A 24,985-nucleotide genomic window follows, 5' to 3' on the forward strand; every position below is an offset into this window, starting at 1 on the left:
TAGTTTCTTGAACAATCCTTTAAAAGAAACCAAACAAAATTTTGTGTTGTTTTCTTTTCTTTTTTAATGATGCAATGCATAAGCGATGGTCTATTAGAGCCTTTTAAAAAAATCGTAACTTTCCCTACAGAAGAAGTGTTCAATTTGCCAATATCGTGAAGTGGCCTAATAAGTGAGCCACTTTCGTAAAGTGGCTCACTTATTAGGCCACTTCACGATTTTGGAATTCAAATCGGAAGGAGATTTGACAGCTGCGAAGGCTTGCTTTTGGTATGTTCCCAATGATCACATATTCTAGAAACAGACTAAACCAGAGTGATCCTACTCATTCATACTAGAAAAGTAAAAGCCCCTGGTAGGTAGAACTCCCATGGAGATTATTTCCTTTGCTCCAGTAATTATGTTATATGATTGCAAAGTGTCCCCATAGCGAGCAGGACAAATGCCTCTTTGATAGAGGCCCAAAAAACCCTTAAAATTAACTTTGAGAATCCCCTTTGTGATGCTATATATTCTCAGTTCTACTGTATGGCATGGAATCATTGATACACACTGATATTAAAGAAAGAAAAAAGACATTTTAAATGTTTATTTAACATAACTTTCTGGGAATTTTATTCTCAGAAATTTCTGTTAAATAAACATTTAAAATGATTGAGAAGTGAGAATGACCAACTGTTCTGTTTAAAAAAAACATTTAAAATGATTGGATTGAGAATGACCGACAAAGAAGATAAGAATACAGTGGAGTCTTTGTAAGCAGCCCCTTATCTCCAAAGAGATTTATGGGGGTGCCGGAGACTGGGATGAGTCCGAAATCCAGACAAACCTCTGACTGCTGAGCAGAGCCACTTAGGTCTCAGCCAGGTCCTGTCTAAACTTCTTCCTCAAAAGCCAATCCCCTTTATTAAGAAAGCAACACAGACATAACCATGAGATATACTCAGATTAATCTGGGCTCTAGAAATCTTTGGTAGCGAACATATAAGGCCAATTAATATTCCACAGCTAGTCTGAACAAGAAACAATGCTTCTAGATAGAAATCAATCATTACTGTTTTATTAATAAAAGTTGTTAAAGTAAAGAAACCAAATATTTAGTTGGTACATTTTCAATACAAGGCACAGTTAATTCCTCCCCCACTCCAGCTAGAAAAATAAAGAAATGAAACTATGCTAACTAATATAAAGGGTAACATAGTCCATCTCACGTGTCTTGGGTCTTCATAGGCTGATGCTAGATGAAAACCAGTTGACTTCCATCAGTCCAAGGTAGGAAAAATAGTCCATTATGGGAAAAATACGTGTCTGCCCTTTCTCAGTCCAACTCCATCTTTTTCCCAACTCCTTACTAACTTCCTTCTTCTTCCCAGAATGCTTCATAAGGAACACCCCCTCCTGGGTCTTGTTGTTCCGCCTAACTTTCTCATGGAGCTTCAGTTGTTATCATACTTTGTGGCAGAATTATTTTGACTACGAAAGTCTCTGCTCTCTACTCATCTTAGCAACGAGATAACCAGAGAGCGAAGCTTCTCTGAAACAGCATGTAAAACTTTCCTACTACAGAGCAAACTTTAAATCAAGATGGATGCTATTGGGACAATCTTAGGACTACATATCCCATTCTAATACACATAAAAACACAAATCATCACAGTCTTGACTTACGAACGGCTCCACTTACGAACTTTTCGACCTACGAACTTCTCCGGCCGCAAAATTTTACTTCGACTTGCGGCCAGAGAATCGAGCTACGGACCAGAAGAGGGAGGCAGGGAAAGCGCCCAATTCAAATTTGGCGCTTTCTCCCCCTCCCCCTTCCAGGCCGTAGGCCGTACCTCCAGATGCCTTGCAGGGCTTCTCTGCCGCCAAGGAAGGCATCTCGGAGGTCCCCGCCACCGCCAGTGCTTCGGAGCCACTATCGGTGGCAGCAGGGACCTCCGAGATGCCTCCCATGGCGGCGGACAAGCCCTGCAAGGCATCCGGAGGTCCCCTGTTGCTGCTGCGGCTGGAAGCCATGCCGCGCTGGGCAACCCAAGCCATGCTCAGACTCCCAGGAATCCAAGCATGGCTTGGGTTGCCCGGCGTGACGCAGCTCCAAGTGGCGGCGGCAGCAGGGTAGGGGGTGTCCGGATGCTTTCCAGTGCTTCTCTGCCTGGAAGGCATCCAGAGTTCTCCACCCTGCCGCCGCTGGGAGCCGAGCTGAGCCCGGCTATCCCAGCCATGGTTGGACTTCCAGGAGTCCGAGCATGGCTGGGAAACCGGGCGTGGTGCGGCTCCAAGCAGCGGCAGGGTGGAGAACTCTGGATGCCTTCCAGACAGAGAAACACTGGAAGGCATCCGGACACCCCCTACTCTGCTGCCGCTGCCGCTTGGAGCCGCACCGCACCAGGCAACCCAAGCCATGCTCGGACTCCTGGGAGTCCGAGCATGGGTTGGGTTGCCCGGCGTGGCGCAGCTCCCAGCAGCACCGGCGGTGGTGCACGAACCTCCGAAGGCCTTCCGTGCCACCATGGGAGGCCTCTTGGATGTCCCCCCACACCGCCGATAGTGCCTCTGAAGCACTATCAGCAGGGGCGGGGGACCTCTGAGAGGCCTCCGCAGCAGTGCCGAAGCCCTTGGAGTCCTCCAACAGCAGCGATGGAGGTAGCGGAGGACCCCTTGAAGACTTCAGAAAGGTAAGGTGTTTTTTTAAAATTTATTTTTAATTTGTGTGTGTGTGTGTGTGGGGGGTTCTTGAGCCAGATACGGATTAATAGGTTTTCAATGCATTCCTATGGGGAATGCATTTTCGACCAACGAACTTTTTGACCTACGGACTCTGTTCCAATACGGATTAATTCCGTAGATCGAGACCCCACTGTAAATAAAAATCATAGGACATAAGACATGTTAAATGCAAGTAGCAACATTTTGATTACCAAAAGAGAAATAATAACTACAGATTGTGACAGTTCATCATTCAAGGTGAAATAAATGGGAAAGGAAGTAAAGAACAATGGAGACTGGTTTGGAGATATTAGCTGGTTGGACTGAGATGGATTTCTGGCTGCAAAGCCATGTTGTTGGGAGTTCTGTTCTGGAGGAAAGCCAGTTTGTGCTAGCTTCATAATCCTGGAAAGCCAGCAGAAGAAGGGATTGGTACACCACTTGTGAGTACTTTGTACCTAGGTCTTACAGAGGAGGGAGTAGCCTGTCTACAAACCATGAGACATTTTAATTAAATAATATTAATATTAGTTACAACCTAGCATATGGGACAAAAAGGGGGGGATAAGACGCACAAATTTCAGGTGCTTTAAATTAGTGCTCTTAAGCTTAGGACAGTGTGAGTCACAGATCTGGGGCTGCTCTTGCAAAGAAGAATTTATGGTGCAATTAGATGGCTGTGAAGGTGTCTGCCTGATCACACTGGAAAAGGTTAACAGGAACAATCTCTCTTAGAGCAACTTTTCCATCAGCTGGGGAATTGCTCTAGCCTGGCCTTTAAAAAGTAGAGGTTCTATAACTTGACCAAAAAGAATCCAGCTTGGCATGGGTTGGATTAGCCTGGAGCGCATTTCCCCATGCACCATGTGATTGCTGAGAAACAGATTGCTTCACAAACAGTCCAAATTGTGATCTATTTTCCCATGTGACTACAGCCTTATACAAGATCAGGCCTGTTCAGGATTCAGACTAGGAATTCCTTACCATATGTTCAAGAGGTCTATTTTAGTACTATTCCTCCCGCATCACTTCTATTGCCTTTAATGCATGTCGGGGAACAAGCCTGAACAGCAGAGCCTCCACTATCCATAGATCGTTGAGGGGGGGAAAAAAACAGTTCTCTGGGTGAAACTGAAAACAGGAGCTCCCCTTATACACATTCATTGATCCATTGATTGTGTAACAAATATAATGAAGAAGCTATACATTAGAGGCTAAATGTAAACCCAAAAATCAGCTTTTCCTCCTTGCATATCATCCCCAAGTGGATGGGATCCAATTTAGAGCTAGCTGATACAAAATAAAATCAGATTATTAAAAAAGGAAAAAGCTATAATCCCCAGAATGATTTTTTTTTTTTGCTGAAACTGCTAATACAGCCATGAACAATCTGCAAACACACAAAAAAGTTAAGTTTTTTTTTGTCAAGAGTCACCACTTTAAAATCTGTAAATGAGTGTTGCTGCTAGGCGCTCATTTCTGTATTCTTTTTCCATTTCTGTCATGTAACAGAAGCAATGCAAATCTCTTCTGGGTCCTTTTTTCTTGTCAGATTCTACAGTATCCTCATGGCAGTAAATTTCTGCATCTCTTTTATCTTCTATACCCTTCCAAATTCTGTTTCAAAAACCCTCTTGTTGGATTTGGTTTATTTGTTTATTTAATTACAGAGTTTTCCCCAAGTGATTCAGCTTGCAGCAAACTGTTCTACAAGCACACTTATGGCTCAAAATCAATTGAACCTTCCTTCTTCTACTGCTTTCCAAGAAAATGTATCTTAAACCCATTATGCCCCAGTGAGAAGAATATCCGCACAACATAAGCAGCCAGAACTGAATTAACAGTAAATATTAGCAACAAAAACAGCAATAATGAAACTGACCTCATTTACTGCGACATAGTAGTACTCCTGCTGAAACTGGGGAGAATTATCATTTCTATCCCGAACCACAATCCGAACTTCATGGTAGATAACGGTTCCTACTTTTCGGTTAATGCACTGGACTTGGACTACAATAGACTGAATCGACATTGGTGGCTGTAGAGAAGGGAGAAAAATGAAAGCGTAATCACTTTCTTAAAGTATTCATAGATGCAGAGCATCTTTTCTGCTGCCTACAGTTATCTAACAGTGCATTCTATACATGTAGGTTTTACTAAGAAATACGGTATGTCCCACTGAACTCTGTGTAACTCTAACTATGGTGTGAACAGCATTGCAGCTGGGTGGTAGAATCATAGTCGAAAGACACGCCAGCTGTAGCTACAGTCTGTCAGCAAAAATGCCCTTTTGTTAGCAGAATCCTCATCTGCTGGCTGATTTTGGAGATCTGCCAACAGAACAATTGCAAACAGAGAAATTTTCTTACAGAACGTCTGTGCTAAGATTTGCGAGGAAGAAAGAATCAAAAAGTAGCTGCATAGTGGTGGGAGTGAAGGAGGAGCTGAATTATGCCAGATTCAAATGGACTCCAACCTAGGGACACAACCACCATGCTAGCACAAAGCCAGGAAGTGTGTGTGTGTAGGGGGGGGGAGTTATGTGCCATCAAATTGGTTCCAAATTATAGTAGGGTTTGCAGGGGATATGAGAAATGTAAGGAGTGGTTTTACCTGTGCCACCCTCCCCATTCAGTTTCCATGGACAAGCAGGAATTTTTAGCCCAGATCTCCTAAGTGCGAGTCCAAAATTCCAGCCACTACACCGTTCTGGTTCTCAGAGAAAAGATTAGTCCTAAGGAATCTGGAGCATCCTTAGACTGGCAGTTCAGCCAGCTGAGCTGACCTTGGGTTATTTTGGCCTATTAGAACAGCAATGTCAGCAGCAATCCTATACTGTACAGACTTCACATAGGCATAATGCCCATTGAACTCAATGGCAGTTCCGTCTGAATAACCATGCCTATGGCTGTACCAAAGGCACCTCTGACATGGTATACATTCCAAATGCAAGGTCAAAAGCTAGATTACTAGCATTGCAACACTTATAGAGCTAAAACACAATGTTCCTTTCTATTGTGATTGTATTCTGCCTTCAGTTCACTGCTCTATGCTTTGACAATAGTCAGATAACTGAGTTATGTATGAGTCACAGAGACCATGAAAAAATAGCATTAGGTACAGTTGTAGAAAAACTTTAATTTAATTTATTCTTATTTTAAACAGTTCATGAGAATCTTACAAACTGTATAAGAATAAATAATCCCAAACCTGTTTAGAGTATATTTGTTCATATTTTTAAAAAATCACAAAAAAATTAGCATTGCCCACATTGGTGTAGGGACTAATTAGCCAAAACATAGTGATGCCACATTAATGAGAAGCAACTGATCATAGATAAAGCTGTACTCTGCACGTCCTAGTTTTCATTATGAGCAGAATAATATTTAGACAATAATAACATGAATACATATGTGCATGCACACAAACACACACAATATATAAGTTATCATCACAGAAGGTGATTTTCACCCCCATGGCAAATATATATGAATATAGATAAGATGATATATAGGACAGCAATAGCTTTGCTTAGGAAATGCATGATAATTTACTCATTATCCTATTTTCCTCATCCTCTCTGATTACGCTGAAAACTAGACAAAAATTAAACTTATGAACAATGAGTCTAATAAAGTTTTAATATCCATCTGTAATTCCTGCTCAGCTAATAAAATGGCAATTAATTTTATCAAGTGCTATGCTGTTTCTAATATAATATCCATGCCAACTTCTACTTTCCTTAATAATTAATTTCCTCATATTTTACACACACACACACACACAATATGCTATTTGGAAGCACATGGAGTGCAGATTTTACAGACTGGAGCTTGGAATGCACTCATGTTCTTTCTTTACTTTTGGTATGCAAGTACAGCAGAAAAAGTTCTAGACACTCTGGATTTTATCTAAGAGGGAGTCAAGCTTTATTACATATGAAAAAGCATAACAAAACATTATTTTAACAATTTTTAGTGCAAAGTGAGAATAATATCACTATGCTATGTATTTCTGTCTGAGAGCCCTTTTGGCTGGGAGGTGGGGCATAAATAAACAAGCTATCAAAGAAAGCAGGCCAGTGAGCTCTCGTTGCACAGTGAAAAGCCCTTGTGCAACTGCTATTCTTGGGCAGACAGGCATAAAATTGAACTATGCTTTGCATGCCTGAAAGCAGCTTACTTCTAGGGCTAGGTATGCTAGGGCTTACTTCTAAATAGATACACATAGACTTGGGATGCGCTTTGTATCCTTAGTAGGAAAAGATTCACAATCGTAAAAACGACATCTAGCCCCAGACACTTTTACAATGTGAGTCTCAAGGCAGTTTCCAAATTGGATTTTCACTAATGAACCAAAAAGCATCCTCTACCTCTTTCCATTGTGTCCCACCTGAATCATCTCATTTTCTTTCTTTCTTTAAAAAGCTTCACTTTTCAGCAAAGAAGATGCTCTACCCCCTGGCCATTTTGTCTGCCCTTTTCTGCATTTGTTCTACCCCTTTGGTTTTCTTTATAGGATGCAGAAACCAAATTTTTACCAGTATTCCACTTGTGGCAACTTTATAGGTATATACAGAGATATCATTATACAGGACAGCCACAGCTCAGCGTTTGAAAACACTGTCCGCATGCAAAAGATCCCAGGCAAGAAAGACTTCTGTTTGAAACCCTGGAGAATTTCTGCTAGTCAGTGTGGATCATCCCAAACTAGACAGTCCAGTAGTCTGACATAGCACGAGCCAACTTCCCATGTTCCTATTTTCAGTCTCCTTCTTAATAAATCCTAACATGGAATTTATCTTTTTTCCTGATTCTGCTAACAAACCATTGCATCATACTCAAAGAACCCTTTGATTATATTAGATGACCAGATGATGGCAAAATCTCTGATTCATATATGTAGTATGAATGATTGGCTTTGTTGTCTTTTATTATTTATGTTATATTTGTTAGATCTTATTATTGTCGTTTTGTATGTATGAACAGCAATAATAATATAAAAGAAAATAATACTTTACGGGAAATTTGTGGGGGGAGGTATAGATGGTAAACTCTTGAAATTCTTCAAGTGTTGCTAAAAATAATAATAAATATTAAAGACAAAATATCTCTTTCCTAATTACAGCCAATTCCAATTCAAGCTATGTATAAATGAAGATTATTTTATTACACATTATTAAATTCCACCTTTTTTGCAAGTCCAGTACTACCTTGCTGATCCTGAATTTCATTTATTGTTGTTGTTTTGACTTATCTCATTTGCCATTTTGCTGCCCATTCATCAAGTTCAGTGTTTTTCACCATCCAAAATAGTTTAGATTCAATCACGAAAGTGGTGACCTTACCAATATATTCTTGACATCAGGTATTTTGTAAGCACTGTTCCCAGTACAGATAACTGGATCATCCTACTTGTTTTTTTTTAATTCCACCATGAAAACTATCAATTTATTTCTGAAAGCTCCTCCTTCCTATATGATGCCCAAAGACTGATGACATGTATGATCACCTCATTTTACTTCAGTTCATCCTGTACAAATGCTTTTTTAAAAATTACCAAAGATGTTTGCTCACTCTTGCCTCTGTCTCTGAATAAGGAGCTCAAGCTGCTGAAGTCAAATAGAAATGCTCCGATTCTCACTTGACGGGGGAAAAACGAACAGTGTGTATTTTTATAAACCTGTCTTTTAAAAACCTTCAATAAAGTTCTTTTCAAAATATGTTAATAAAAGAAAGGATCATGTATTTGGCTGTTTGGTTCAAAACTGAGATGCTTCAGGGCATCACCAGATCAGATGCATCTAAGAATACGATGTATGCCCTGGAGTCCCAACACCTGAAGAAAGGGCAAAGAAATGAAGGAAGTGATTGGCAGCAGAAAGGAGCTGCAGGCTTGGCCAGAGGGAAGAAACCCTCTTGGCTTACTCAGCAGGCATTCTGAGTATGGTGTGCACATTTAAATAATCGCTGCTTTTATATAGGAGAAATTCTATTGACTACTCTGTCAGATGATTACATCACCTGCATCTATCTCTTCACTTCCTAACATGTGACAGGGCTAGAAAGGGGGATGTTTTGAATTTCAATAGGTTCTTCCACTGAAAGAGATGAGTTCCTAACCATCCACAAATTAAACTCTTACAATAGCCTTGCACAATTCTGAAGGGCCTTTTGTGAATTGTCTGGCAATTGTGAGGGAGGGAAATCAAGGCGATAAGGCATGAAAGCACCTAGGCTTGCTGGGTGGAGGGGGACTGAATGAAGAGGACAATTAATGCTCTCTGTACACATATATTTCTCCGTAGAAAAACAGGAGCAACATCTGCCTTGGCACTTAGCGAGATTGCTGCAGGCACATAATGAGTGAGGACAGGGCAGCTTGTTTCCGGGGAAGGGATGCCTGTCCCTCCACGTTCTAAATTCCAGGTGGCAGTCTCCCAAAGAAAGGAGCAGATTAGTGAAACAGGGATCTCCAAACTTTTCAGCATGAGGGCCACATCATATATTTTACAAATTTTTGACGGCCAAACGAACACACACACATGCGTGCAGGCTGAAGGGGATGGACAGCCTGAAGGGGATGGACATGAGCCTGCGGCGTATGCTGGGCCAGATAAAAAGACAAGGTGAGCCAGATGCAGCCCGCGGACCGTAGTTTGGAGACCCCTGGTCTAGAAAACCAAAAGAAGGGAAGCCCAATCAGAACCTCCACTACCATCAGAAAACACTGACACTAAATTACAAATCATGCATTGCAATATTTACAGCAACTACTTGTTGTGTTCTTTTTCTACCTTGTTTAATCCTGTCTCCAACCTACAGTAAATCAAGCACCAGCAAGTTTCCAGGAATGATTCCTTCACTAATAGGCTGCTAGGCTGAGTTTTATGACCTATCCTAGTCCATAAAGCTTCCCAGTCCAGCCATTCTCCAGGTGAGCAAAATTTAGCTATTGCTCCGGCATGTTGAAATCACAGAAAGAAGAATTCTGGGGTATGGAATCTAACAATCCCAATGCATTTTCTGTCCCCTCATAGTTTCCACTACTGAAACTGCTGTTGGTATTCACACAGAATGGCAGCAGTTAGAAACACACATTTCTGTATGGATACTACTGAGGCTGCAACTTAAGTAAATTTATATTTATATTATATTTTGATTAGCCATACTAGTTAGAAGATTTCTAGACATTGCAGTTCAAGATGCCTATCCCATGTGTGTCAGACTGAATATTGGGGTGGAGGGAGAAGAAAGACCCATGTGGATGGGGAAGAAGAAAAACAAACCACTAGAGCAGGGAGTAAGACTAATATAGGAGGGAGAGAGGAAGGGAAGGAGGGACAGAAGGAGGTAGAAGGAGATCAGTGCTATAAAAATAATTATGGGGGGTGGGATCAGGAGAGAAGAGGGAAGACACTAGAGTGATGCTGAGATTTATGAATTTTTAACCAGATGAAGCCAGACACATTCAATGGAGGTAAATATATTTAAAAATTTGGAACAAAATAACAGGAGGGATATCAGGATCTTGGTAATTTGTAATTCTTTTTGTCAAACAAACTTCTAATTACTGATGAACTCTGATTCACAATGTTGATATTTTATTTTCTTAAATGTCAATCTAAGCTCCTGTTCATATACTCCTCATTAACTCTGCCTACCCTTGCACTACTGATGAGCAAACGTTCCTTGGCTTGATCTGGATTTTAGTTGCCAGAGTGGATTAGAGAGTTGTTGACTCAAGATGGCAATAGATTCTTTGTAATCTCTAACAAAACTGAGGTGGCAAATAAGGAATGAAATAAGAGTTGGCTATTTTGCTTTCCAGCCCAGAGACTTAAGAACTTCAGCAGCATCACTAGCTTATTTAGCCTTCAGGACATATTCATATTTATACTATCTATGTTTATATTCCTGGAATAGTAAACAGCTCAAATTGTTTCAATAGAGGATATTACAGAAACAAACAAATAGCCGAAAGAAGCATTAAAGTAATTGCACATCATTGTACATTAATTAAAGATACTATGATCACCCTTCTTTTAAAAGGGCAACATTGCTGTATCATTTATACAGGCTATTTTATTCTAGGGCAATCCACATAGAGCCAGCACACCAGTTGTACTTGGGCTCCATAACAAGGGATTGACTGCCTTCCTCTTTGTTTTTGTAGTCCAAAGCAGATAATAAAACCAGGATTAAAACCTTGATGGGCCACTATACACATTTCCAGGGCTATGTTCCTGTTGCAGTTCATAAAGTGTGCTGGCCTGCATTAAAGAAAAACAATTGTTCAGGTCTTTAACTGCTTACATTGTTTATTTTGGAAACTCAAAGTGTGTGGAGTCCACACATATTGAACAGAGTATCCTAATCTCCTTCACTTCTGTCATCAAGTGAGGAGACTGATGTATGATGTACGGACACACACGTACACACAAAAATATCCTATGTGTATACAATTTATTGTTTTAACATTGTATCACTAGACTAAATGAAATAGCGAGGGTCTATAAAACAAAGCATTTTTGGCTCTTACATCATCTTGAATTTCTGAAAAACATCTTTATGTTGAAATCCTAAAGACACTTAGCTGGGCTATATGGAATATGCATCTGAGTAAACAGAGATAACAAGGATTGCACTGAAGAATTTGATTAGTTATAAAGACACATTTCATGCTGGAGTGAAGCTGGGGGAGAAGAGCCAACTTACATCTCTGTCCAGAATTCGCCCAGTACTGTTTAGATAAAGCCGCTGGTTGATAGGATCTAGGATTACCCAGTAGTCAACATTATCTTTTAATGTTAGTTCAATGGTAGGATCAGGTCCTCCTGCAGTACCTTTGATCAACATGTTGTCTACCAGGATAGTACCTGGAACAAAACAGTGAAGACAGGAATTAATGTTATGTAAGGATAAAGCAAGTTTTCAAATTACCATTTCATTCATATGTTCAACAAATGCTACATGACACGTTCAGTAACTATGAACAGAGTTGTTCAAAACACTGACCACTGAAATCTATTATCTAAAGTTAAGAAGTAAACAGAAGGAGGAAGAACAGAAAGCACCATGGTTAAATTAATCAGAAGCCAGTTTCTAAAGTGGTAAAAAGAAAGATGGAAAAGAAAGGGGGCGTGTGTATGGCTATATAACCATATTCTTGTTAGTATATAGCTATATGCACATTCCTCTTTAAATAGTCACTAGTACTGTATGGCTATATACTAAAAAGAAAAAAAATCCTTTGGCATTGAAGCAGATAAATCCTGTGTCACCAACAGCTTGAAAATGCAGTCCAGGAAAAGTGATCTCTTTGCTCACATATTTTTTCTTACCTTATGAAGAGTTAGACCACAATGCATTACAAGTCACAGATGAATAATCTTTGTTAATTTTGGCCTGAACAAATGCCCACATTCTGTTGAAATGTCTCACTTCAGTTAAGAGAAATGCATGAATTTCATTTTAGATAGACATCACACACACGATTCTCTCAAAAAATGTGGTATTCACAGTACTTGAAATGCTGGCAGCTAGAGGAGTAGAGGAGAGTTTTATGACAACCAAATTATGAGGTGGGACTTGTGGATTTTATTAAGTACCTCACTGTTCTTCTACATAATTTAAGAACTGAGTATTATTTGTTCATTCATTCATTCATTCATTTGATTTATATCTTGCCTTTCTCCCAGTAAATATACTCAAGGTGCCTCACACAGTATTTAAACAATGAAAGCAGAGAAAAGGCAATGAATTATATTAGTAGAAAGCAATTAAGGATATTATGTATTAAAACTACAACTGAATAAAAAGATTTTGAAAAATCAGAACCATGTTTTTAAAAAGCCTAGAAGAACACCACCAACAACCTTCTCTAGAAGCCAATTGTTTAACTAAAAAGTACTTACTGTAACCTATTAATCTACAATAGCAAGTGAATTACTACTAGCAATATAAAACTTTTGTTCACCACTGAGTGCCACTGTAGATGCAACACATTATCACAAATAAATAAAATTGTCAGTTATACAACACATTAATAAGAACCAGTACAACTTTTTAAAAACAATGACAATGAGAGACCTGGAGAGGAATTTTCACCAGAAATTAAATGCTCTGGGAAGAAATCTCCTGACATCACCTCCTCCTTCAAGTAGTCACAATCTCCTTTAGGAGAAAAGCTTACACTGGTATCCAATAGCCAGGTTCAGAATCAGGAGCACTTTCATTTGAATTATGGCTTGGGAAAGAAGGCTTACAATCACCTCCCCATGTTTTGTGATCTGAGGCAGGGGGTTTATAATTTTTTTCTAATGACACAACTAATTATGTCCTGATTTCTGATGCCATCAGGCTAGATTATGACCTTCAATGTGTTCTGATACAGGGATGGAATGTATAAGTCCCAGGCTGCCCCCAGAAGAAGGAAATAGACCACCACTTCTGAGTATTCTCTACCTGGAAAACCCCAAAGAAAGAGTCCTGCAAATCAGAATTGACTTGATTGCACACAAATATTATTAAAAACATGAAATCTGTAAAACCTGTTGCAGTGTCTCTCCTTAAGAGCATCTACTTGGGCCACCCATTCTTCCCAGGTTTCACTATTATGGGTGGCCATCTCAAGGGAGGCTTGGAAAATGACCACCAGGAACTGGGCCTTTTGGGTGGTGGCCATGATGCTTTGGAATGTGTTACCTGTGAATATATGCCAGGCCCCCACTCTCTTGACATTCAGGAAGCGTGTTAAAAGTTGAGCTGTTTAAGGATGCCTTTAAGAACACAGTCCCCATATGACAGACTTTGTTGACCTATTACATCTGAATTTTAATTTTGCTTTGCTGTTGCCTCTGAGTTTTTTTTCTGTTATTAATATTTGTTTGTTTGGGGGCATGGTGTGCGTGTGTTAATCTGCTATAAACTACCCAAAGTAGCTGCTTGCCACTAGATGCACAATATATAAATTTAATAAGTAACCAAGGTAAACCCTTAAGTAAATTTCCCCTTGTAAAATCCCTTCTTTATTTTGATCCTTCTCTCTAGAGTCCCCTTTTTTCCTTTTGCTAAAATGCCACCTTGATAATCTACTCAAAATACATGTGAAAGGATCAGATGTTGATAGAGAGTGGAATGACATTTTCTGCACTAAACTTCAGTCTGCATATGACTCTGGAAAGACAGATATTTCCAGATATGTACTGCATGTTCTTTTTTACAAGAAATGTGTGCCCTAGTTGGCACCTAATTCTTAACAGCAGTCATAATTTGAACCAACTAAGGATTGACAGGCCAACAACTTTGGTTTTACCTGTCAAGCGACATCCAAATATTACAAGAAAGAAACATAAGACTTTTTAACCTTTCCTTCCCAGCATAGTCAGAAAGAAAAAAACGATGGCAACTGTTTGCTCTTATGAAAGTTTGGTCACAGACAAACAAGCACCTTAGCGTAAACAAACCACACTGACAGTGCCTTTTTGTTGCTGTGTACTCTGAGGAGAGGGAGAAGAAGAGAACCCATTATTTGTGCCATAGCAGACTTGTTGTCACTCAAATTATTAGAAGTGGAACAATTAAAAAAGACTACACATATTGCAATTTACCTACAGCAGTGTTCTTGGACTATACGCCAAATGTTCTTGGACTATACGCTAAGTTGAACCGGAAAAATCAGCAGTAGCTGAAAATACCCTAAACCAAGCTGGACATGAAATTCTATTTCAAAATACTGAAGTACTGGACAACACCAGCAATCATTATGTTAGGCTGCACAGGGAAGCCATTGAAATCCATAAACATCAGCAGAACTTCAACAAAAAGGAAGACCTAAAACTAAACACGGCCTGGCTCCCAATATTGAAAAATACAGCCTGTAAAAGGCCAATGAACTTTACCCAGCCACAAGGACCAGGGATCATTGCACAAAAAAGACCAGCTAACGACACCCATCAATCACAGTAACAGATAATCTCTCCCCTCTTATCACAACAAAAAACACGCTGATCGCCTTATATCCTGAAAAAAGACAAAAGCTGTTCCCACAGCTATAAATACTCAACTATCCAACAAACAGCAACAGAGCATAGACAGAGTTCCTACTCCAGTCCTCTGAAGATGCCGGCCACAGAGACTGGTAAAACGTCAGGAAGAACAACCTTCAGAACACGGCCAAAGAGCCCGAAAAACCCACAGCAACCATCAGTTCCCGGCCGTGAAAGCCTTCAAGGATACAGTGAGTATACAGCTTGTATAACAGTGTAAATGTGTGTCCCCTCAAAATAATGCAACACACATCCATTAATGTCTAAACCTCTGGCAACAAAAGTGAGTGCACCTCTAAGTAACAATGTTACTTTGTGTCCAAATTGGTCACAAAGTGTCAATGTTTTGTGTGGTCACCATTATTTTCCAGCATTGCCTTAACCCTCTTGGGCATAGAGTTCACCAGGGCTTTACAGGTTGCCACTGGAGTCCTCTTCCACTCCTCCATGATGACATCACAGAGCTGGTGGATGTTAGAGATCTTGTGCACCTCCACCTTCCATTTCAGGATGCCCCACATATGCTTAATAGGGTTTAGTTCTGGAGACATGCTTGGCCAGTCCATCACCTTTAACCTCACCTTCTTTAGCAAGGAAGTGGTCATTTTGGAGGTCTGTTTGGGTGGTTATCATGTTGGAATACTGCCCTGCAGCCCAGTCTCCAAAGGGAGGGGATCATGCTCTGCTTCAGTATGTCAGAGTCCATGTTGGCATTCATGGTTCCCTCAATGAACTGTAGCTCCCCAGTGCCGGCAGCACTCATGCAGCCCCAGACCATGACACTCCCACCACCATGCTTGACTATAGGCACAGCACACTTGCCTTTGTACTTCTCACCTGGTTGCCGCCAAACATGCTTGACACCATCTGAATCAAATATGTTTATCTTGGTCTCATTGCACCACAGGACATGGTTCAAGAAATCCATGTCCTTAGTCTGCTTGTCTGCAGCAAACTGTATGTGGGCTTTCTTATGCATCATCTTTAGAAGAGGCTTCCTTCTGGGACAACAGCCCTGGAAACCAATTTGATGCAGTGTGCTGCATATGATCTGAGCACTGACAGGCTAACCCCACCCACCCCTTCAACCTCTGCAGCAATGCTGGCAGCACTCATACATCTATTTCCCAAAGCCAGCCTCTGGATATGATGCTGAGCATGGGCACTCAACATCTTTGCTCGACCAAGGTGAGGCCTGTTCTGAGTGGAACCTGTCCTGTTAAACTATTGTATGTTCTTGGCCACTGTGCTGCAGCTCAGTTTGAGGGTTTCGGCAATCTTCTTATAGCCTAGCCATCTTTATGAAGAGCAACAATTCGTTTTTTCAGATCATCAGATAGTTCACTACCATGAAGTGCCATGTGGAATTTCCAGTGACCAGTTTGAGAGAGTGAGAGTGATAACACCTGCTCCCCCTTCACACCTGAGACTTGTGAAACTAACAAGTCTCGTGACACCAGGGAAGGAAAATGGCTACTTGGGCCCAATTTGGACATTGTCACTTAGGGGTTTATTCACTTTTGTTGCCAGCGGTTTAGACATTAATAGCTGTGTTGCGTTATTTGAGGAGACACACATTTACACTGTTGTACAAGCTGTACACTCACTGCTTTACATTGTAGCCAAGTGTCATTTCTTCAGTGTCATCACACGAATACATATACTAAAATATTTATGAAATGTGAGGGAGTGTACTCCTGTGATATACTGTACAATACATACATACATACATACATACATACATACATACATACATACATACATACATACATACATACATACATACATACATACATACATACATACATACATACATACATACATATCAATGTGTGCAAACTTTACAAAGTAGAAGAGGAAAGAGCTCTTCCCCAAGGGCTTGCTGTCTAAAACTAAGCAGAATAGACACCAGAGAGGATGAAGAGGGAAATGGAGATGAAGCAAAACAAATAATTATTTCAGGTATACATAGGTTGGCTTCTTTCTAGTAGAGTACTAAGACTAGAGGACTGTTTCAAAGGCTTAATGGAAAATGCAGGCTTGGGGTGTTGATATGAAAAATGTAAATACCTCACAGAGATATTCTGGAAGGCAGTTCCAAGCATAAGAGATTGAAAGAAAGAAGCTAAAGACCTTAGGAAATGTGAGAGAAGAGTTGAGTGCAGATCACTGGTAGAAAAGCCTTGGAACAGCAGCAGAAATGTGAGGGAAGCAAGGCTTTACATAATTTTGAAAAGAAACTTGTTTCCATGGGATTATTTTTGCAGAGGAAAAAGCAGCAGAGGTGAATATTAATGAATGGGCTTTGTTCTGCCAAAGCCTCTGTTGCTATTTGCACTAGGGTATGGTGTATTAAGGGGTGTTCCTTTAATATAACATAAAACTGCATTAATATAAAATACAACTGCACCTTGGAAAAGACCTTGATGTTAGGAAAGTGTGACGGCAAGAGGAGAAGGGGACGACAGAGGATGAGATGGTTGGACAGTCTCTGCGAAGCCACCAACATGAATTTGACACAACTCCGGGAGGCAGTGGAAGATAGGAGGGCCTGGCGTGCTCTGGTCCATGGGGTCACGAACAGTCAGACACGACTAAATGACTAAACAACAATGACAACAACTGCACCTAGCAGTATCACAGTATGTTGATCTGCACTTGGTATTGTTTTATATCAGTTAGTGAAGCAACTCATATGTCCAGGTGAAACTATGGCCAAGAACCTATTCATGTAGTTGTGAAGCACAAATTAGGCAATTCCTCCTCCAGCACCAGTAATATTTAATTAAAACTAATTAAAAGCTCCCTACCCCACTTCCGGTTCTTTTTGATCAGGTTCCATTTTGCCTGGGAGAAACCTATGGGTACCTGGAGGGAGCCTTCAACAGTCAAAAGTCACAGCCAGATTGCTGATTGTGGTCCCTTTTATTATTAGATGCCTCTCTCCACCCACCTCCAAGGCTCCCACAGGCTTCCCAAGGGTGAAATGGAGCCTCGGGGAGTCTGAGAGCCTGAAGGGAGGAGTATATGAAAGGTTTAATTAGTTTTAATAAAACATTACCAGTTCCAGATGACAACATCATCTGGTTTGCACCATCTAACTACATGAACAGTATTTTGGCATATGTTTCCAGCTGCCCTGACGTTCTCAGAATATTCTAGAGCTAAAAATAACAATTTTATGGGCTCATCCCCCATGAGGCACATGCTCCTCCTACCCAAGATTCCCTTCAGTTCCTGAAATTTGTCTGCCGGGCACGAGAGTTATATAATAAATAAGATACCCGTGACAGAAAGAGGGGAGAATGGGTGGGTAGTGTGAATTCACAGAGGACCATTCGAAGAACCATGGTTACAGGTAAGAAACCTTGCTTTCTTCTTCATGGCCTCTCTGAATGCACACAAATGGGTGAATAGCAAGCGTCACTTATCGGCCGGTGGGACGTCACGGTAGAAAGGATACCAACACAGTTCTGCCAATTTCAGCATCATTGCGTACCCTTACATCTAGCACGTAGTGCATCGCAAAGGTGAATGGCATGGATCTTGTTGCTGCACAGTAGATGTCGAGAATTTCGGTTCTACGCTGGAATGCAGCCAAGGTGGACAGAGCTCTGGTGGAATAAGCTTTAAGATGATTAGACAGTGACTTGCCTGACAGCTGATAATCCATAGATACAGTCTGGACTATCCATCTAGATATGGATTAGGAGCAGTGGTTCTTAACCTTTGTTACTCGGATGCTTTCGAACTGCAACTCCCAGAAACCCCAGTCAGGACAGCTGGTGGTGAAGGCTTCTGGGTGTTGCAGTCCAAAACTCCTGAGTAACCCAAGGTTAAGAACCAGTGGTTTAGGATAAAGCTGGACCTTCATTATGAGGACCAAGAAAGCATACAAAAAGCCTGTTAGTTAGTCTGAAGGTCCTGGTAGTGTCCAGACCAAGTGCCTTACGTCAATATTGTGAAGCATGTGCTCTAGAGATGGTGGTGGCAATTTGAAGAATGATGGTAATATGAAGCACAGATTAATATGAAAATCTGAGTCGATTTTGGGTAGGAACGAGACATCAAATTACGAAGTCACTTTATCAGGGAAGAATTGAATAAAGGGTGGATCGAATTACAGGCCGGCCATTTTGCAGGCACTCTTGGCAGATATGATAGCCACTAGGAAGGCTGTTTGAAAGTAGGTAATTTCGTATTTGAAGATAAAATGGGCTTGAATGGTGGGTGCATTAGTGCCTTTAGAATGATCTGTCAACCATGGGGGAACGATGCATTTACATGGAGGACGGGTGTTATTGAGTCCTCTAAGAAAGTCTTTGACTGTAGGGGGCGACGAAAGCCCTTCTGGATCAGAATCATCCGGTTGATGGGCAACAATAGCTGATATATAACATTTTAAAGTGGAAGGGAATAGGCCAAATTCAAAAAGGTGGAGTAAAAAAACAATTTCACAGAGAGCTGGTAAGGTAGTTATTTGTTTCTGTATATTTAATAAAAGATATCAATTTATTTGCATATAGACGTCGAGTTGATGGCTTTCGAGCTTAGTCACTGAGGCCATTTTTGCTGCATGTCTAGCAGCAATCCTGTGTCACTTTGCTAGAACTGTGGCCTCAGTGTGAGCATTTATAAGTTTTGTTTTGATGGATTCAGGACCAGAATCTAAGATGGATAAAATCTTTGACCATCATTGCCCTTGGTAGGCGCCTATCACTGCCTGGTAGTTGGCTACACGGAGCAGAAACGACCGAAGGGAATAGATGTCCCTGCCAAGGACATCAGTCCTATTGTACTCTTTAATAGTAGGGTTCACAGAATTGGGACTGGGGTGTCTTCCTAAAAATTCTGTATCATTTCAGTGTGCCTGAAAGGTCAGCTTCCGGAGAAGGCGATTCCTCCATTTACAACGAAAGGGATGTGGCCAACCGAGAAATGATCTGTGCATATGAGGAGAAGTGTACTGAAGGAGACTGAGGCTGATGATCGATCACATCATGTTGGAGGGCAATTCGTTCAAGTAAGATTGTAGATTTGAGTAAGATTCCAGTTCATGCTCAGACGTGGGAGATGTTCAAGTCAAAACTGGTACCGGTGTAGAATTGTGGGACCTGCATTTATGTGACAGTGTCTCTGGTTGTCCAGGAAGCCTCCTTCCATGCCAAAGTGTCGATCTGGTAGAGTAAAAAAAAAAAAAAGAATATATATCTTGTCCATGTCGAGCCTGATCCTAATGGGCTTCAACATAAACTGGACCGGCATATGGGGAGCATCCCTCCATGCCGAAGTGTTAATATGCTAGAGAAAATGGAAACATTTAGCTTGTCTATGTCTACCCCAATATAATGGGCTTCGATGTGTGATGGACTGGCATGTGAGAAGCATCGTTTCATGCCGAAGTGCCGATATGTTGGAGAAAATGAAAAACATTTAGCTTGTCCATGTCGAGCTCGGTCATAATAGCTTCGACGTGAGATAAGCCGGCATATTGGAAGCATTGTTCTATGCTGAAGTGTTGATATGCTGGAGAAAATGCAAACATTTAGCTTGTCCATGTGGAACCCATGTGCTTCAACATGAGATGGACTGGCATGAGAAACGGAAATATTTAGCTTGTTCATGTCGAGCCTGAGCATAATGGGCTTCAATGTGAGTGGGAAGAATCCTTCTATGCCGAAGTGTTGATATGCCAGAGAAAATGGAAACATTTGACTTGTCCATGTTAAACCTGATAATAATGGGCTTCGACATGAGATGGACCAGCATTTGAGAAATATCATTCCATGCCGAAGTGTCATATGCCGGAGAAATAGGAACATTTAGCTTGTCCATGTCAACATTTGTTGATGTCGAGCTTGTCCATGTCGAAGTGTTGATATGCTGGAGAAAATGGAAGCATTTAGCTTGTCCATGTTGAGCCCGATCATAATGGGCTTAAATCGAGGTGGTGAGACAAGCCTCCTTTTCTCCTTCCTCTTCTTGTGAGATAGAGGAAGAGTCTTAAACTCCAACTCTGGATTGTCAAATGCTCGCCCTAATGTAGGGCTAGAATGGGCCATGGCTGGACTGAACGGTAGCACAGTCACTGAATGGCCAGTTGGAGGAGAATATTCCGAGAATGTCAGCACAGGCGCAGACAAGACCCATTTGTGTGCATTTACAGAGGCCACAAAGAAGAAATGACCATTCACAAACATTGACAGATCTCAGCATTGTAAGTTGCATAAGAAGTCCTATGTAAAAGTTTAATTTGATTCAGTCAGAAAAAGGGATCAGTACATTCTTAGCTGGGAAACAAAGTGGAAGAGGAGGAAATTAATTATATGTGATGCTTTAATATTGTTGCACGATGACTTAGTGTGTAATCTTCTACACAGGTCCGTTGTGTTTTGCTTTGATTTTTAAATCTCAGTAAGTCTCAGTTACATTTTTCTTAGCAGAGAAATGTGCTTCACTCACCTCTCTCAGCTGCAAGAACCTTTTAGAGTAGATAATCAGTTACCACACAACATGAGTTTACAAGAAGCAGCAGTACAGCGTGAGAGACTAATGAGAGACTATACATGAGAGACTATACATGAACAGCAGTCAGCCACCTTCGCTCTCTTCAGGAGCTAGGAAGTTAGTAATGCTTAAATGCCTTCCATTCAAAGGACTGCATTCAGCAATCGTTTTGATTATAAGTTGAAGATGTAGAAATGAAGGCACAGGTCTTGGTACACATATACACAGCTTTTTGGATCATAGGCAGCACAAAAATAAAGTAATAGAAACAAAATAAAATGCAATTAATAAAAACGCACCAGTAATAAACAATAATCTTCTCCCCAACAAAACAAAACGGCAAGCAAACCGAAGTCCTAAAACATCCAGGGACCACTGGTGGTTTGTGAAGGTATTGCAAGTGGTTCATGAGGGATCCAGGGTTGGCCCAAAACATTCTGCTGCAGGAACGGGAGCCACAAATCATATCTCCCAACTCAGCAGGCAGAGTTTCCAAAGCAAAGAGATGCAAAGCAATAAATAAATACATATCCCAGAATTCTCAATTCCTGGCAGTAAAAACACGATAATAACAAACCAATAACTAGCAATCTCCTGCCTTTTTGGGACATTGCTTCACTCTGTCTGAGTGGTAGGGCTGACCTGTGGATTACTCCAATTTATCAAGGAAGCCCAAATCTGCAGGGAGGACAGAAATGGATGAGCCAATCAGAGAGAAAGGGACTGGGGGGGGCGGGAACATAATGACAGAACCTTCACTTTGTTTCCTAAAACACATTAGCCCTATTCAATCATCACACAATTGTACTAGAAACATGCAGGGCTGAAGAGCACTCCTTTCCGGTTTCGTCACTCTCATATACATGGAGGGTAAAGAGTTCAAGGGGAAACCTTCATTGTTCTGGGGGTTCTCTATGTGAATTAGGATGCTGTTTTCCCTAAGTTCCAATTCCTGTGAAGAGCCCTCATGAACAGCAGAGAATGCTTTCCACAAGTAGAAGAGTGATGAAACCAGGATCAAAGGTGGTGGGGCTCGAGTTCCACCCTCTCCATTTCTATTGCAAGTACACAATGTTCTAACAAATGGATAGGACTTCTGGGTAAATTGTCATTTGCAATCTGTATCATGAACATGTTTACTGATAGTTACAGTCCAGATTAGGAAACAGAGGCAAAAGTCTCAGGGTATTTTAAAAAAGGAGTTTATTTCATTTTAAAATCTGCATCAATTTCTTTTTGTTTTTCAATATTTACAGGCACCAGGCAATATGATGGGATCTATCAACTATCCCTCAATATAACTTCAGTCCTGCCAGATGCAAATTTTATTTTTAAAATGTTTAAAACTGCTTGTTTATGTAGATCTGTGAAATGCACAACAACTAAAATACACATAAAGGCTCAAATTAATTCATCAAACTATTTCATATCTGGATGGCATAATGCATTGTCATTTTGCCAGCCACAGACAATATTCCAAATGCTTTGACCAGACAGACTTCTAGGTACTGATTAACAGTTACATCACCAATATCACCATTGGCTATGCTATTGGGGGAGATAGGAAATAGAGTCAATATCTAATTCTGAAGCCTGATATAATATGCTGTCTCCTCTTTAGAATTGCAGGCATTTATATGATGTAATGCTTTAGACCCAGCACACGAAGATTTATTGGGGGGAGATCACTTAAAAAGTTCCCCTTGTGCCCTGTGTAAAACTTTGTTCTGTTTTGAAGCAGAGATGGGCACAAACTGCCGGTCTGTCCCTTGGACGAGTAGGTGTTCAGCTGTTCCCAGGCCTGCGTCCTCCAGTGGGTACTCATTCAGAGGCAGTACCCAGAGGAGGTGGGGCAGGGAAGCTGCGTCAATGCCTCTGAGTGGGCGCCTGCTGAAGGAGGTGGGGCTGGGAACCACTGAACACCTATTCATCCAAAGGACGAAATGGCATGAACTGCTGAACCTGTGGTTTGTGCCCATCTCTATTTTGAAATCTATAGTGTGCCCCTGGACTTCAACCTCAATTTTTCCACCTTTTTTTTTTGGTCCACTAGAGGGCATGAGAAATCTTTTTTCTAAAACAGGTCGCAGACTAGACATGGGGACAAAGCGCTAAAATGAACCACAAATTGCTCTCCCAGTGACCCAAGGAAGAATGAAAAAATTCATCCTCCATCAGGTCTTTTTTTTTCTTTCCATCAAGAGGAGGGAAAGCAGGGATCAAAGCGATCTTGTAGAGCTTTGATCCCTGCTTCCCCTCTCCACTTGCTAAGCCACCCGCCGGGGCTTAACAAGTGGAGAGGAAAAGCAGGGATCAAAGCCCTGCAGGATCGCTTTGATCTCTGCTTTCCCCCTTGACTTGCTAAGCAAGCTACCCAAAGGAAAAATCCCTCTCTGCTTGTGCCCCTGAAGAACAGCTGATCCGCGGAGGCATAAGCAAATAGGGAACAAAGGAACGAATATAAAAGGGTTATATTCATTGCTTCGTATTCATTTGGGTCTTTGGGCCCCAAGAATATGAAGCAATGACTATCTGCCAAATTAGGGATATTTAACGAATATACTGATTCATTTTCATATTCATCCCCATGTCTATCACAGACTTTTAAAAAACAAGAAGTCTTTCAGGGTTGTGTGTGTGTGTGTGTGTGTGTGTGTGTGTGTGTGTGTGTGTGTGTGTGTGTGTGTGTGTGTGTGTGTGTGTGTGTGTGTGTGTGTGTGTGTGTGTGTGTGTGTGTGTGTGTGTGTGTGAGAGAGAGAGAGAGAGAGAGAGAGAGAGAGAGAGAGAGAGAGAGAGAGAGAGAGAGACTCTCCATAGTCTTAAGTAGAAATGTACAGCTCCTAGATCTATGGAGATTGCTCTCTCTTGATAGATACAAAAACATTTGACCCAAAGAAGTTCAGGTACTAATTTATCAAGTGCTGGTTCAGATAGGCTGCGTGGGGTTTTCTTTTCATTGCATGTATGCATGAGAGGAACAAATGTGTTTTCCATGTCCAGCTAAAGCTTAGAACAGCAAGCTTTTCCCAATCCAATGCAACAAATGCCCTAACGCTCTCTCAGGCTAGCTTTGTAGCCAGCCCATCCTAAACAAAACAGCAAGCTTTAGAAATTGTACATTCAGCCTTTGTACAGTAGTGCCTTGACTTATGAGCATAATCCATTCCAGAAGATGGATGTAACTCGAAATGGTCATAAGTCAAAGCACCATTTCCCATAGGAATGCACTGAAATGCAATTAATCCGTTCTTGCTGAAGAAAAAAAAATCACCAAAAAAATCACTGCAAGATTCATTGGAAACATGATTAATCCCTTCCAGCTGAAGGGGGGAAGAAAAGCAATCAAGCTTGCAAGACCCATTGGAAATGCACAGAAAACAGATCGGAAATGCACAGAGAACAAAGGGGGCAGGTCGAAAATGCAAAGAAAACAAAGGAAAAGGCAAGGGAAGCATGCAAGACCCATTGAAAATGGGGGAAAAACTCAAACAAACAAACCCCCCAAGACCCATCGGAAATGAGGGGAAAAAAACAAAAAAGCAACCAACCCCCCCAGACCCATTGGAAATGGGGGGAAGCCAAAAACCAAACAACCCCCCAAGACCAATTGGAAATGGGGAAAAACACCAAAAAAGCAACTAAACCTCCAAGACCCATCGGAAATGGGGGGAAAAAACCAAACAGTTTTGAAAAACCAGAAAACAACACCTTACCTTACCAG

The 24,985-nt window shown here is 41.1% G+C and overlaps 1 protein-coding gene across 8 annotated transcripts in view; it reads right to left on the bottom strand.

Annotated features, from left to right (window-relative positions):
- The window catches only part of PCDH15 (protocadherin related 15), a 979,840-nt gene that overhangs the window by 371,912 nt on the left and 582,943 nt on the right, over positions 1 to 24,985 (bottom strand). For all 8 annotated transcript variants that reach the window (XM_072995260.2, XM_072995261.2, XM_072995259.2 and 5 more), the window contains 2 exons: positions 11,426 to 11,586; positions 4,591 to 4,746 (listed from right to left, as the gene is read on the bottom strand). In XM_072995260.2, coding sequence (XP_072851361.2) covers positions 4,591 to 4,746; positions 11,426 to 11,586 — 317 coding nt within the window. The remainder of the gene's footprint in view (positions 1 to 4,590; positions 4,747 to 11,425; positions 11,587 to 24,985) is intronic.

This window comes from Pogona vitticeps, chromosome 3 (genome assembly GCF_051106095.1).
Source record: "Pogona vitticeps strain Pit_001003342236 chromosome 3, PviZW2.1, whole genome shotgun sequence".
Taxonomy (NCBI): domain Eukaryota; kingdom Metazoa; phylum Chordata; class Lepidosauria; order Squamata; family Agamidae; genus Pogona; species Pogona vitticeps.